The following is a 15,439-nucleotide window of genomic DNA, read 5'->3' as shown; positions in this document are numbered from 1 at the left end:
AGCATGTAATCCCGCGCCTGCTCCAGCATGTAATCCCGCGCCTGCTCCAGCATGTAATCCCGCGCCTGCCCCAGCATGTAATCCCGCGCCTGCCCCAGCATGTAATCCCGCGCCTGCCCCAGCATGTAATCCCGCGCCTGCTCCAGCATGTAATCCCGCACCTGCCCCAGCATGTAATCCCGCGCCTGCTCCAGCATGTAATCCCGCGCCTGCCCCAGCATGTAATCCCGCGCCTGCCCCAGCATGTAATCCCGCGCCTGCTCCAGCGTGTAATCCCGCGCCTAACCCAGCATGTAATCCCGCGCCTAACCCAGCATGTAATCCCGCGCCTGCCCCAGCATGTAATCCCGCGCCTGCCCCAGCATGTAATCCCGCGCCTGCCCCAGCATGTAATCCCACGCCTGCCCCAGCGTGTAATCCCGCGCCTGCCCCAGCGTGTAATCCCGCGCCCGCCCCAGCGTGTAATCCCGCGCCTGCCCCAGCGTGTAATCCCTCGCCTGCCCCAGCGTGTAATCCCGCGCCCGCCCCAGCATGTAATCCCGTGCCTGCCCCAGCGTGTAATCCCTCGCCTGCCCCAGCATGTAATCCCGCGCCTGCCCCAGCATGTAATCCCGTGCCTGCCCCAGCATGTAATCCCGTGCCTGCCCCAGCATGTAATCCCGTGCCTGCCCCAGCATGTAATCCCGCGCCTGCCCCAGCATGTAATCCCGCATGTAATCCCGCGCCTGCCCCAGCATGTAATCCCGCATGTAATCCCGCGCCTGCCCCAGCATGTAATCCCGCGCCTGCCCCAGCATGTAATCCCGCGCCTGCCCCAGCGTGTAATCCCGCGCCTGCTCCAGCGTGTAATCCCGCGCCCGCCCCAGCGTGTAATCCCGCGCCCGCTCCAGCATGTAATCCCGCGCCCGCTCCAGCATGTAATCCCGCGCCTGCCCCAGCATGTAATCCCGCGCCTGCCCCAGCATGTAATCCCGCGCCTGCCCCAGCATGTAATCCCGCGCCTGCCCCAGCGTGTAATCCCGCGCCTGCTCCAGCGTGTAATCCCGCGCCTGCCCCAGCATGTAATCCCGCGCCTGCTCCAGCGTGTAATCCCGCGCCCGCCCCAGCGTGTAATCCCGCGCCTGCCCCAGCATGTAATCCCGCGCCTGCCCCAGCGTGTAATCCCGCGCCTGCCCCAGCGTGTAATCCCGCGCCCGCCCCAGCGTGTAATCCCGCGCCTGCCCCAGCATGTAATCCCGCGCCCGCCCCAGCATGTAATCCCGCGCCCGCCCCAGCATGTAATCCCGCGCCTGCCCCAGCGTGTAATCCCGCGCCTGCTCCAGCATGTAATCCCGCGCCTGCCCCAGCGTGTAATCCCGCGCCTGCTCCAGCATGTAATCCCGCGCCCGCCCCAGCATGTAATCCCGCACCTGCCCCAGCGTGTAATCCCGCGCCCGCCCCAGCACGTAATCCCGCGCCCGCTCCAGCGTGTAATCCCGCGCCTGCCCCAGCGTGTAATCCCGCGCCCGCCCCAGCATGTAATCCCGCGCCTGCCCCAGCGTGTAATCCCGCGCCTGCCCCAGCATGTAATCCCGCGCCTGCCCCAGCGTGTAATCCCGCGCCTGCCCCAGCATGTAATCCCGCGCCTGCCCCAGCGTGTAATCCCGCGCCTGCTCCAGCATGTAATCCCGCGCCTGCCCCAGCGTGTAATCCCGCGCCTGCTCCAGCATGTAATCCCGCGCCTGCTCCAGCATGTAATCCCGCGCCTGCCCCAGCGTGTAATCCCGCGCCCGCCCCAGCACGTAATCCCGCGCCCGCTCCAGCACGTAATCCCGCGCCTGCCCCAGCGTGTAATCCCGCGCCTGCCCCAGCACGTAATCCCGCGCCCGCCCCAGCATGTAATCCCGCGCCTGCTCCAGCATGTAATCCCGCGCCTGCCCCAGCGTGTAATCCCGCGCCTGCTCCAGCATGTAATCCCGCGCCTGCCCCAGCGTGTAATCCCGCGCCCGCCCCAGCATGTAATCCCGCGCCCGCCCCAGCATGTAATCCCGCGCCCGCTCCAGCGTGTAATCCCGCGCCCGCTCCAGCGTGTAATCCCGCGCCTGCCCCAGCGTGTAATCCCGCGCCCGCACGTAATCCCGCGCCCGCTCCAGCACGTAATCCCGCGCCTGCCCCAGCGTATAATCCCGCGCCTGCCCCAGCGTGTAATCCCTCGCCCGCCCCAGCATGTAATCCCGCGCCCGCCCCAGCATGTAATCCCGCGCCTGCTCCAGCATGTAATCCCGCGCCTGCCCCAGCATGTAATCCCGCGCCCGCCCCAGCATGTAATCCCGCGCCCGCTCCAGCATGTAATCCCGCGCCTGCCCCAGCATGTAATCCCGCGCCTGCCCCAGCATGTAATCCCGCGCCTGCTCCAGCGTGTAATCCCGCGCCTGCTCCAGCGTATAATCCCGCGCCTGCCCCAGCGTGTAATCCCGCGCCTGCCCCAGCGTGTAATCCCGCGCCTGCCCCAGCGTGTAATCCCGCGCCTGCCCCAGCGTGTAATCCCGCGCCTGCCCCAGCGTGTAATCCCGCGCCTGCCCCAGCATGTAATCCCGCGCCCGCCCCAGCGTGTAATCCCGCGCCCGCCCCAGCGTGTAATCCCGCGCCCGCTCCAGCGTGTAATCCCGCGCCCGCTCCAGCGTGTAATCCCGCGCCTGCCCCAGCGTGTAATCCCGCGCCTGCTCCAGCATGTAATCCCGCGCCCGCCCCAGCATGTAATCCCGCGCCTGCCCCAGCGTGTAATCCCGCGCCTGCCCCAGCATGTAATCCCGCGCCCGCCCCAGCATGTAATCCCGCGCCTGCCCCAGCGTGTAATCCCGCGCCTGCCCCAGCAGGTAATCCCGCGCCTGCCCCAGCATGTAATCCCGCGCCTGCCCCAGCATGTAATCCCGCGCCTGCCCCAGCATGTAATCCCGCGCCTGCCCCAGCATGTAATCCCGCGCCTGCCCCAGCGTGTAATCCCGCGCCTGCCCCAGCGTGTAATCCCGCGCCTGCCCCAAGATGTAATCCCGCGCCTGCCCCAGCATGTAATCCCGCGCCTGCCCCAGCGTGTAATCCCGCGCCTGCCCCAGCGTGTAATCCCGCGCCTGCCCCAGCATGTAATCCCGCGCCTGCCCCAGCGTGTAATCCCGCGCCCGCCCCAGCATGTAATCCCGCGCCTGCTCCAGCATGTAATCCCGCGCCTGCCCCAAGATGTAATCCCGCGCCTGCTCCAGCATGTAATCCCGCGCCTGCCCCAGCATGTAATCCCGCGCCTGCCCCAGCATGTAATCCCGCGCCTGCCCCAGCATGTAATCCCGCGCCTGCTCCAGCATGTAATCCCGCGCCCGCCCCAGCATGTAATCCCGCGCCTGCTCCAGCATGTAATCCCGCGCCTGCTCCAGCATGTAATCCCGCGCCTGCCCCAGCGTGTAATCCCGCGCCCGCCCCAGCATGTAATCCCGCGCCCGCCCCAGCATGTAATCCCGCGCCCGCCCCAGCGTGTAATCCCGCGCCTGCCCCAGCGTGTAATCTTGCGCCTGCCCCAAGATGTAATCCCGCGCCTGCCCCAGCATGTAATCCCGCGCCTGCCCCAGCATGTAATCCCGCGCCTGCCCCAGCGTGTAATCCCGCGCCTGCCCCAGCGTGTAATCCCGCGCCTGCCCCAGCGTGTAATCCCGCGCCTGCCCCAAGATGTAATCCCGCGCCTAACCCAGCATGTAATCCCGCGCCTGCCCCAGCGTGTAATCCCGCGCCTGCCCCAGCGTGTAATCCCGCGCCTGCCCCAGCGTGTAATCCCGCGCCTGCCCCAGCATGTAATCCCGCGCCTGCTCCAGCATGTAATCCCGCGCCTGCCCCAGCATGTAATCCCGCGCCTGCCCCAGCATGTAATCCCGCGCCTGCCCCAGCATGTAATCCCGCGCCTGCCCCAGCGTGTAATCCCGCGCCTGCCCCAGCATGTAATCCCGCGCCTGCTCCAGCATGTAATCCCGCGCCTGCCCCAGCATGTAATCCCGCGCCTGCCCCAGCATGTAATCCCGCGCCTGCCCCAGCATGTAATCCCGCGCCTGCCCCAGCGTGTAATCCCGCGCCTGCCCCAAGATGTAATCCCGCGCCTAACCCAGCATGTAATCCCGCGCCTGCCCCAGCATGTAATCCCGCGCCTGCTCCAGCATGTAATCCCGCGCCTGCCCCAGCATGTAATCCCGCGCCTGCCCCAGCATGTAATCCCGCGCCCGCCCCAGCATGTAATCCCGCGCCTGCTCCAGCATGTAATCCCGCGCCTGCTCCAGCATGTAATCCCGCGCCTGCCCCAGCGTGTAATCCCGCGCCCGCCCCAGCATGTAATCCCGCGCCCGCCCCAGCATGTAATCCCGCGCCCGCCCCAGCATGTAATCCCGCGCCTGCCCCAGCGTGTAATCCCGCGCCTGCCCCAAGATGTAATCCCGCGCCTGCCCCAGCATGTAATCCCGCGCCTGCCCCAGCATGTAATCCCGCGCCTGCCCCAGCATGTAATCCCGCGCCTGCCCCAGCATGTAATCCCGCGCCTGCCCCAGCATGTAATCCCGCGCCTGCCCCAGCATGTAATCCCGCGCCCGCCCCAGCATGTAATCCCGCGCCTGCCCCAGCATGTAATCCCGCGCCTGCCCCAGCATGTAATCCCGCGCCTGCCCCAGCATGTAATCCCGCGCCTGCCCCAGCATGTAATCCCGCGCCTGCCCCAAGATGTAATCCCGCGCCTGCCCCAGCATGTAATCCCGCGCCTGCCCCAGCGTGTAATCCCGCGCCTGCCCCAGCATGTAATCCCGCGCCTGCCCCAGCATGTAATCCCGCGCCTGCCCCAGCATGTAATCCCGCGCCTGCCCCAGCATGTAATCCCGCGCCTGCCCCAGCATGTAATCCCGCGCCTGCCCCAGCATGTAATCCCGCGCCTGCTCCAGCATGTAATCCCGCGCCTGCCCCAAGATGTAATCCCGCGCCTGCCCCAGCATGTAATCCCGCGCCCGCCCCAGCATGTAATCCCGCCTATAGCCAAAATAAACCAGTGACCGCGACATGGGGGCTACATCAGGGTGATTGATACCTCTCATCAAAATCTGACACAAGCGAGAAACTTTGTACACTTGGTGGGCTAGGTATTGTGAGGAGCGTGACTACCTCCTGTCTGCAGTGTGTGTGTGTGTGTTAAACAAGATTATGCCCAGGCAAAGCCCCCTGTCGGCCCTCGCTTTCATTGCTCCAAGCCCCAAAGAAAATTGCTTAAAAATGTATACAGCTCAGCCCCCTTATAACGCTGTGCTTGGGGTCAAAAGAATCACATCGCGTTATAAGCGGATCGCGTTAGAAATAATGTACAATTGTATGCATTGTACAATAAAGTATTTAAGACGCTAATAATCGTGTTGTAAAGTATTCATAAATACGAAAATGGGGAGCCACACATGCATCATGTTATAAGCGGATTCGCGTTGTAACAGATCGCGTTATAACGGGGTTGAGCTGTATTTGTGTATTCGCAATTAAGGTCTCAAAGCTATTTTGGTTTAAATCTCTTCTAATGAATATGAAGCATTGTGCATATGCAGATCAGGCTACAGCAAATAATAATAATAATAATATCCATCTATTACATCCTCCAAGTACAGAAAAGAGCAAGGAGCAGCCTAAGTCAGGGGTGCTCAACTCCAGTCCACAAGCCCCCTCCCCCCTCAGGTCAGGTTTTCAGGATATCCCAGCTTCAGCACAGGTGGCTCAATCAGTCCCTGCTCCAGCCAGGTGGCTCACAGGCTCAGTCTTAGGGGCCTATGCAGAGAGCAGCGAATTTTAAAATTGGCGAATTTATTAAAAAGTAGCTTTTTTGGAGAGTTTTATTCTCCATATGCAGAAAAGTGCGAATTCTGCTATGTTTAACATGGATGCGTGTGGCGAGTTTAAATTGGCGAGATGCGCGCTTCAGAAACGTGTAAAAACAAATTCGCGCCTTTTTTTTCCCTTTGCAATGGCCGCGAGCGGCAGCTTCTTGCCAGTTTTTTCTGGCGAGGCAAAAAGGAGACAATCGCGCCATTTTATTGGCGCGAACAGCCGCTAGATGCCGTTCGCGCCTCTCTGCATTAGGATATTTTTAAAACTGGCGAGATTGAGGATCTCGCCAGCCGCGAGGCGAGTTTTACAAATAGAAAAGAAAAATTGGCGCGTTTTTCGGAACTCGCCATTTTCTGCTGCTTTCTGCGCGATTTTCTCCAAAAAATGTCGAATTTCGAAATAGCGCTGCTCTCTGCATAGGCCCCTTGGACTGAGCCTCTGATTGAGCCACCTGCGCTGAAGCTGGCATATCCTGAAAACCTGACCTGTTGGGGGGGGGGGGACTTGAGGACTGGAGCCCCCCTGTTATAAAAGATGCATCATACTACGCAGCTTTGAGAATTATTTTTCTATTTAATCTGCATCAAAAAATTCTGCCAGATTTCCCATGGAGCAGCCGCCAGCCAGCATCGCACACACGTTAACCCCCTCCTTACATGCCGTGTACCTGCCAGGGTATGGTGCAGTGCTACCAGGCACATTTCTTTGCTTCGAGATGCAGGCATACTGTATTTCTTTTCAACTTACAATAAGAATTCGATGATCCGTACAAAAAGCTGCCAGCCCCACCCCAAGAAATAATGTCTTTTTCATGTGCTCAAAGAGGGGGTATAAAAAAACGCTTCTCAATATTTCTTACAATATTTTGCTTTCCTATGTCAGACATATCTGGGGGGCCAGCACACCATTAAAAACAAGCACTCCACCCCCAGACCCACCCACAAAATAAGGCCGGCACTTAAACAGATAGTTGATGTGTTAATGTTTTGCTAATCTACGTCTTTCTTGTCATAGTTTGAAAATCGTTCTGTTTTTGCCAAGCCCCAGCCTGTTTCTTATTTCCCCGCCGTCGGCTGTTGCCATGACGCCCTGCGCGAAACGCAAGTGTCCAACTTCACTTCCAGACTGACATTTCCTGGATGCAACTGCAGAATGTAAAACACCGCAAGATCTCGAAAGACCGGGATTCCCGACGGTGAAGGGAAACGATGTGTTTTAATGGGTAGTAATGGCTGCATCTTTAAGCTCCTACGACGAGCCTTACCCAGTTGTTCTTTTTTCCCGCGTAGATCTCCATGTTCCCGCCATATTGAGGCTCCTCTAGCAACGTCTGATACTCGAACATGAGGCGGGAGCTCTCGCGGAGCCGGTTGCACTGGTACTGGTGATACTGCTGGACCAGCTCTTTCACCACCAGCAGCAGACACTCGGGGTCGGAAGGATTCCACTCTGCCAAACTCTGAAAATCACAAACACAACACCTGCGTGACTCGCCAGTGGGGTACAGCACCTTACACTTAGCAGAACCTGAGCTGCACCATCATTGTAGTGGCACTTTGGGGAGTTCTGATCCAACAACTTCCCTGTGTGCAGAATCAGATCAGATTACATCCTGTGGACCCAGCAACTACTTACTGGAACTTGCACAAAATAACGGCTCATGTTCGAATGTTTGAGCATCCTCTAAGTCAGTGTCTCCCAGCTGGAGCCCTGAAGGACCGCCGACAGTGCAGGTTTTAAGGATATCCTCTCATTAGCCCAAACCATTTGACTGAACCACATGTGCTCAAGCAGAGGGTATACTTAAAATCTGGACTGTTCGCGGTACTTGAGAACTGGCGTTGGAAACCACTGCTCCAAGTGAGGTTTTGTGATACGGTTGCTTTACTTAAACAAAAACGGATTTTTTAAAAAATATATACAAAAAAGCGTTCAATACATCATCTGGGTTATATGCAAACGTGTTTTCTTTTAATAAATCAGTTCTGTACTATGAGAAAATACTTGTAGCGCTTAAAAAAAACAATTCTGAATTACATGTTTAATGTATTACAATGCAACAAGCATTTTTTGTTTCTATAGCAACTACTTACAAAGTCACACCCCCTTCTTCTGAAACAGGCTCTGGCACACACCTTTTTAAGCTCTGCCCTCTCTCTAGCAGTGCACCAATTGTATCTAGTGACTGCCTGGTCACATGATCTTCCCCACAGAACTTTGCATCTTTGGTCCTCTTCTGCTGCACTGACAGCCATTTAGTGAAAAATAATATAGGATATGAGAATGTTGCTTTCAAATTGACATAATAGCATAAAAAGGATCCCAAATCCTATGTATTCACTACCCTGTGTCGTTTCCAAGTGATGGCTATATAAAGTGGAAATATTGTAACTTAGAAAAAGCTTAAGGCCGCGTTCGCCGACCTGGGAGGCCCAGAGTGGAGACCGGACACAAGCGGGAGACAGAAAGTGGCTAAGAAAAAAGGGGGACACCGAATGGAAGAGACAGCGCGAGAGGGTCAAAAAGAGTGACGGGTAGAATGAATGGCAGTCTTCCTGCATCAATAACCCATACAATATATTCTGTTCTATACAATACGCAATGTGGCAATCCTATGCTTTTTCATTTTATGTTCAGGGGGTACCCACATTTCGGAAATCTTTCTGTGAGATAGGATGGATAGATAGATAGATAGATAGATAGATAGATAGATAGATAGATAGATAGATAGATAGATAGATAGATAGATAGATAGATATTGAGGGCTCAGTTAAAAAAGTTTGTAACCACTGGGTTAGATGGCTGTTAACGGGTAGAAGTATTTCCTTAAGCGTGCAGTTCCCCTACTCATAAAAGGCCTGGCTCAAATTAAGCAGCTATACGATCCCATATTAAAAGCAATGCGCTCAGGACAAGTTTGACCATAAATGGACATGTGCTATCAGCAGCAGATCCACAGAACTCTATAAACGGCCAGGAAGAGCCATTTACTGGTTTGACTTAATTCCCTTTTATCTAAAAAGACATTTAGATTATGTGTAGAAGTAACTGTCCCTCCCAGTCAAGGAACTAAGAGGTGGAAGTTTAGGATTTAATTTCTAGCGCGTATGAAATACTAGCAATAAACTCACTAAGACAGTCTAAGACTGAGCCTCGGAGGCACCTGTGCTGAAGCTGGGACAGATTGAGCTACCTGTGCTGAAGCAGGGATATCCTGAAAACCTGGCCTGTCGGTGGGCGGGGTGGGTTTGAGGACTGGAGTTGAGCACCCTGTAATAAGGGATTGTGCTTGGCGTAGGAACGGGGAGGAAATGTTCTTTCCCAATACACAGATATCACAAACAACACATGGAAAAGAATAAAAGAATTTAGAAAAAGTTTTCTACCGTATTTTTTTTTCTATAAAATAGATTTATTTAATGCAGAAAACACGGAGAATGCTTTTTGTGCAGGACGGATGCAGGGGGTCTCCGGAGCGGAACCGCACGATGCCCGCGCCTGGGTCCCTCTGCTTCTGGAGATACTTCCCTCGGTAGTGCTCATACCTCCATTTTTAAATGTCCAGTTCATGCGGGCCAATAGGAAGCCGCAAGGGATGACGTCACAGCTTCCTATTGGCCTGCGGGATAGATATATAGAGATATATATATATATATATATATATATAAACGCCGCCATTCTGTTAGGCACACAAGTTCCCTGGCTGCAGCTACCGGCACCCCCTACAGAGGCAAGTATCTCTGGAAGCAGGGGGTCCCTGAGCGGAAATTAGTGGGGTTCAGCTCCGGAGACCCCCTGCTTCAATCCTGTAATTATTATTATTATTTCTATTTATTTTTTTCAAACACACAGCCACATGTTTTGCGGCTTTAAAGCAGGGGTCCCCTCTATTCACCATAAAACATACACGTCTTTTCTTTTTACCATTGCGAGTCCCTCAAGCTCTAGTTAGAAATGCTGCTCTTATGTCGAGATCGTTTGCTAAATAACTGCTGCATTTTAACACGTGTTATATTACATTTGGTATAAACTGAAAATGAAGAAAACGTTGCAAATATTTAGTGCCAAACAAGTCTTTCTTCTTGTGTTTCTTTTGTGACGTCCAAGTTCTGAGAATAGAACGTAGCGGTCGCGGCTAAGGTTTTTAGTCGAAAAGAGGACCAGTAAGCCGGGGAGGATTTCCCGGTCAGGGCAAGCCTTCCGAAGCAGGCGCCCTGCACATATTTGAGGCTAGTTTCCACCCCCAGACCCCCAGTAAGTGTGTAGTCTGTCTGTATTTTGTATTTACCTCATTTTATTCAACTACCTTGTTTTGCCTATTGAATGATCCCGGTTAAAAAGGTGTTAAAAGTCCTGGTCTCCCTTGACACTCTCAATCTAAAACCGAGCGGTAGCTCAAATCATGTTCAAACTCGCATTTTTTGAGAAATCGCGCTATTCAGGTAGCTTCGTTATGCACATCTTAGCTGCAACTCGCAGGTTCTGATCTCGAGATGGGATCCGTGATGTGACTCCGATGTAGTAAAAATTAAAAAAAATTCCTGCATCGGATTGAAGTCGGGTGTCTCCGGAGCTGCTCCGCATTAATACCAGCACTGGAGACCTCCTGCTTCAATCCTATGTAATACAAATACATTTACAGGCAGCTTCATTACCTTAGCGGCTAACCGCCAAGGTAATGAAGAGGTTAAATACAAGGGCCCGGTTTATTGGGAGTACAGGGAGTGGGTGAAGGTGGTATTTAGCCCGTGGTGGGTGTTTATGCCTACTGGGAGGGTTGCGGTAAGAGTTAACCCCTTCATTACCTCTGAATGACATTTTTTATGTATTATAATGTAACACACATTTTGTTTCTATAGCAACCATTCACAAAGGTACATCCCTTTCCTCTTCTGAAACAGGCTCTGGCACACACCTTTTTAAGCTCTGCCCTCTCTCTAGCAGTGCACCAATTGTATCTAGTGACTGCCTGGTCACATGATCTTCCACACAGAACTTTGCATCTTTGGTTCTCTTCTGCTGCACTGACAGCCATTTAGTGAACCCAGGAGCCGAATCTTCGCCGATCGATCAGAAAACGGATCGATCAGCAACTTAACCAATTACTTATTGTTTGGATTGTATTGATGCACATATTGAAAGGGGGGGAAAAGCAGGTTGGACGGCTGCTTTAAATGTCACTAGAATGAGTTCACTTTAATCCAAGGAAGAGTTGCCCCTTTAAATGTGATGTAAAGAGAAGTGCCATTTCCTCCAGCTTGTTCCTTGTACGTCATTCTGACATCTTTACTTCCCAGATAATCTCTCTATTTGCAGTACTCATGCTAGTCATATTCCAGATAAATGTGATCACAAACACGCTTCCAAACTGGATGAATCACGAAGAGTGGAAATAAATAGAGTTGATGACACCATCGGATGAGTCATTGTACATTTATTTAAAGTACTACGCTAACGCAGTCGAACAATCAGCTCAGCGTACACCCAGATGGTTTAATAACATTTCCAGGGATCTGAAAAAAGTATTCATTGTACAATGCTATAAACCGTCAGCGGTCCTAAAGTCCATCGCTTTGCAAACATGTACAGCAATATTAAATGTACACATTACAGCGCAGAAGATGGAGCCCCACATAGGATCTGTGAACATAGACTCATTTGATTATCCGCCAGGAAAGCAGCACAATCTGCGATCACAGGAAATAAGGCGCTCCAGCCCCTAATATACATCCTCAATTATCAAACCCATGAAAATACTATTCTGCTTGGTAGGTTGGAAACAACTATTGGGCGGTGTGTGACCCCCCCTCCTTGGTTTTAAGGCCACGCACCACACCTTACATTGGCAGGTCCTGATATACACCTGTGAATGACCTGTCTATTGGGAGACTTCTTCCTCCAGTAGAGCGGTAATAAGAACATGGGCAGGCAGTGCAGGACCTGCAGTAAAGGGTTAAACGTGGACGTGGTGGCAGACTTATAATGCTTTGGCCAAAGGATGGACTAGTGACCCTTACTTATTCTTCTCAGAACAGATCGTATTTAACTTAATACACTATGTCATGTGGATGTCGCATTTGGGGTCTTTTTAATGTTTTGTTGTATACAGTTCCCACTTTCTGTGTTGGATGCAGCAGTGGTACTTTGCCCACAATGTAATGTGTACATATACTGAATATACATTGTGGGCAACGTGTACATATACTGAATATACATTGTGGGCAACGTGTACATATACTGAATATACATTGTGGGCAACGTGTACATATACTGAATATACATTGTGGGCAACGTGTACATATACTGAATATAAATTGTGGGCAACGTGTACATATACTGAATATACATTGTGGGCAACGTGTACATATACTGAATATACATTGTGGGCAACGTGTACATATTTATACATTGTGGGCAACGTGTACATATACTGAATATACATTGTGGGCAACGTGTACATATACTGAATATACATTGTGGGCAACGTGTACATAAACTGACAAATGTAAAAGTGGTTTTAATAAGCGAGAGTTAATGCATTAACCAGACACCCAGCCAGATTGAAAGCACTTTGCAGAATTAGGATCCTATTTAATTTTCTGCGATTGAAATAAAACAGATCTACGCGTACTGTATGTTTGTTTATCAACTTATCAATTTCGCAGAAGACAAGAGATTAACGGGGTTCCTTACCATGCGGGCAAATGGTATGAATAAAATCACCTAACTTAAAAGGCCCGGCCAATGCTGGACTGGAGTGTTCCTGATATCTCTGCGTTACAGAATGAGTTTGCATCATGCTGAAGTGCTGCTGTCCCAGTAATAAAAGGGCCCCAGACATGGTAGAAGCACCAGGATTGCAGTAGAACATGTGAGGGGCTGATTTCCACTTCGTGCAGACAGTGGGGGTTTATTCATTAACCTGAGACAGTGCAGAACCGGGCAGTATCGCACACAAACTACTATTGGCGTCAATTAGCGTTTCCCAGCAACTATGGAAAGGGACATTTAGTCATGGCCATTTCGCCGTGAATCACCCCGCCTCCACATCCGAACCGCCGCGTCTAAGGTAAGTTTTATTACTGTTTAGGGTAGGGGGTTCATTTAAGGGTTTTATCGGTTAGAGTAGTGGGTTAAGGGGTTTTATGGCAAGGCCTTAGAGTAGGTTTTTTTTTTAGCGTAAGGCACTTAACTTTGAGGCAAAGTGGCCGGCAGCTTCCAGTGGCAGGGTCAGTAACGGCAAAATGGCCACGTCCAAATGTTCTAGAACACTACAACTGTGCCCCAATCGGCACTATTGCAGTTGAATGAATAACCCGCTTCGATCACATTAGGATGTAGCCTCGCTTTTCCAGAAAAACATTATTGCTAATTTTTTGTGTGTTTGGATTCTGTCATTTTGATACCAATGTCCGGCATCCATTTTAATTGCTCCCAAGCGCCGGGTTTGCCATTTTAAGAGTAGATAATGCGCCAACAATAAGGAAAAAGGTACAAAAGAAGTTTGCTTGTGCGTCGCCCTGTAAGAGTTATTGACCACGGAAAAAGCATATCCAGATGATGAGCGAACCCGACATCAAATCAGGATTAGTAGCGTACGGGAAAGATGGAATTACAGGGCGAGCGTTGATATTTTAAGGCGCACAAACAGTATAGTTACAGTTTGTAACAAAAACACACATCACTGCACAAAGTATATTAAAACCAGTAACCCAGGGAAGAAATTATCCCCCCCCTCCAAAGGAACGTAAAAAAAAAAAAAAAAGAATCAACGAGGTGAGATGCTTATGGAGAAACTAACTGCGCTCCTTAAGCAAAATGCAACAGTTTTCTATAGAATCTGGGAACCCTGGATAACTAAAATGCCAAATTATGATTTGGAAGATAGAACAGGAAAATAAATAGATAGGAAAAGGAAGCTTGTGACACCCTGTAATTATTGAAAGGCCATTAAAGGCGAACACTCGGTGACCCTCCCCCCTCTTCACCCCCTCCTTTCCTTTTTCCCTGGCCTTTCCCTCTCCGGAAGGCCTTCACTTCTTGGCAACAGTTTTTGCTACTTTTTCCTCCCAAAAAAAAAAAAAAGTTTCTGTATTAGGCTGTATATATTAATCCTTGTATGTATATTCTATAACTGCCTAATAAAAATATTTGGGGGGAAAAAAAAAAACAAACAAAAAAACCCCAGGGGTTCTAAACTCCTGTCCGCAAGAGCAGGTCATGTTTTCAGGATATCCCTGCTTCAGCACAGCTGGCTAAATCAGTCCTCGCTTCAGCACAGGTGGCTCAATCGATTGAGCCACCTGTGCTGAAGCTGGGATATCCTGAAAACCTGACCTATCGCAGCGCCCCTGCAGTAAGGCGAGTGCAGCCCCCCGCAGCACTGGTAGCTGACGATTATCCTAAAGACAATGCGTACAAAGTCTCCTGTTGCTCACCTAATGTAAAAAAAACAGTTTCAACGTTAGAATATTCTAACTGTTTATTTGAAATATTTAAGGGGCAGAGAAAGAGGTAAAAGGGCAGAGTGTGATCCAGCTGCAACCATTATTTCCAATAACCGTGCCCACATGATCGCGAAGCTTTTGCAAGATAAACATTATAGAAGGTAACATTAAATATAGCCACAGGACTGTAGTGTGCAAAAAAATAGGGGCGAGGGTTAAAATTAAAATCAGGTTTAAAATAGCTGCATGATGTACGTTGATGTAGAACAGGGGAGGCCAACTCCAGTCCTCAAAGGCCACCAACAGGCCAGGTTTTAAGGATATACCTGCTTCAGCACAGGTGGCACAATCAGTGGCTCACTTAGTAGCTGAGCCACCTGTGCTGAAGCAGGGATATCCTTAAAACTGGACCTGTTGGTGGCCATTGAAGACTGGAGTTGGCCACTTGTGATGTAGAATAAAAATCCCAGGTTGGCCGGATTCCGCAAAGGTCTGTATCCCATGGTGCAGCGATGCAACAATACCAAGCATACAAGTGATAAAAGTGTGTTCTACTAAAAATGCAGGAAGGCCACAATAAAGATACCTAAGGATTAGGGTGACAGCAACGCTTCAAATACAGACCATCTTTTTTTTTTCTTAAAATTTCCCAGAATTCCATAGTGCCCGAGCAACTCCAAGTATGGATTATGGTGCAGTACGCTCTGAGCTGTGTATTCTCCGACACAGAGCTATCCTCAGATTTCACATGTTGGACTTGAAAATAAAAGATGGTTGAGTTGATTTCCTGTCTGCGTCATTTATAACCTCGGGAATCTTGAGGAAATCCCTGCGTCTCCTTGAATGATCTCAGGATGTAATTAAAAACCATGATATATGCCTCAGTGCATCTTTGCTGGTTAGATAAAATAAACTTGTTGTGTAAAGTCGCGCTTATAGTGACGGCGACGCGACCGGTGACGTCACCTGTCGCCACTAGCGAAAGCTATATTTCAGTTTTAAGCGACGCCGCTGGTGACGTCACGAAAGGGGTGGGCCGCGGTCTCTGATTGGTTATAGAGACAGTCACATGTGGCGACTGTCTAAAAAAAAAAAAATCAAATTTACCTGGCTTCAAAATTTTTGGCCGC

General features: G+C 51.3%; 1 protein-coding gene across 1 annotated transcript in view; it reads right to left on the bottom strand.

Moving 5' to 3' along the window:
* The window catches only part of BABAM2 (BRISC and BRCA1 A complex member 2), a 290,627-nt gene that overhangs the window by 244,627 nt on the left and 30,561 nt on the right, over nucleotides 1-15,439 (bottom strand). Inside the window, exon 5 of the mRNA XM_075595407.1 lies at nucleotides 7,127-7,321. Coding sequence (XP_075451522.1) covers nucleotides 7,127-7,321 — 195 coding nt within the window. The remainder of the gene's footprint in view (nucleotides 1-7,126; nucleotides 7,322-15,439) is intronic.

The sequence above is a fragment of the Ascaphus truei genome, chromosome 4, assembly GCF_040206685.1.
Source record: "Ascaphus truei isolate aAscTru1 chromosome 4, aAscTru1.hap1, whole genome shotgun sequence".
In the NCBI taxonomy this organism is placed as follows: domain Eukaryota; kingdom Metazoa; phylum Chordata; class Amphibia; order Anura; family Ascaphidae; genus Ascaphus; species Ascaphus truei.
The sequence above is the reverse complement of the archived record's forward strand: the minus strand, read 5'-3'. Positions and strand labels throughout refer to the sequence as shown.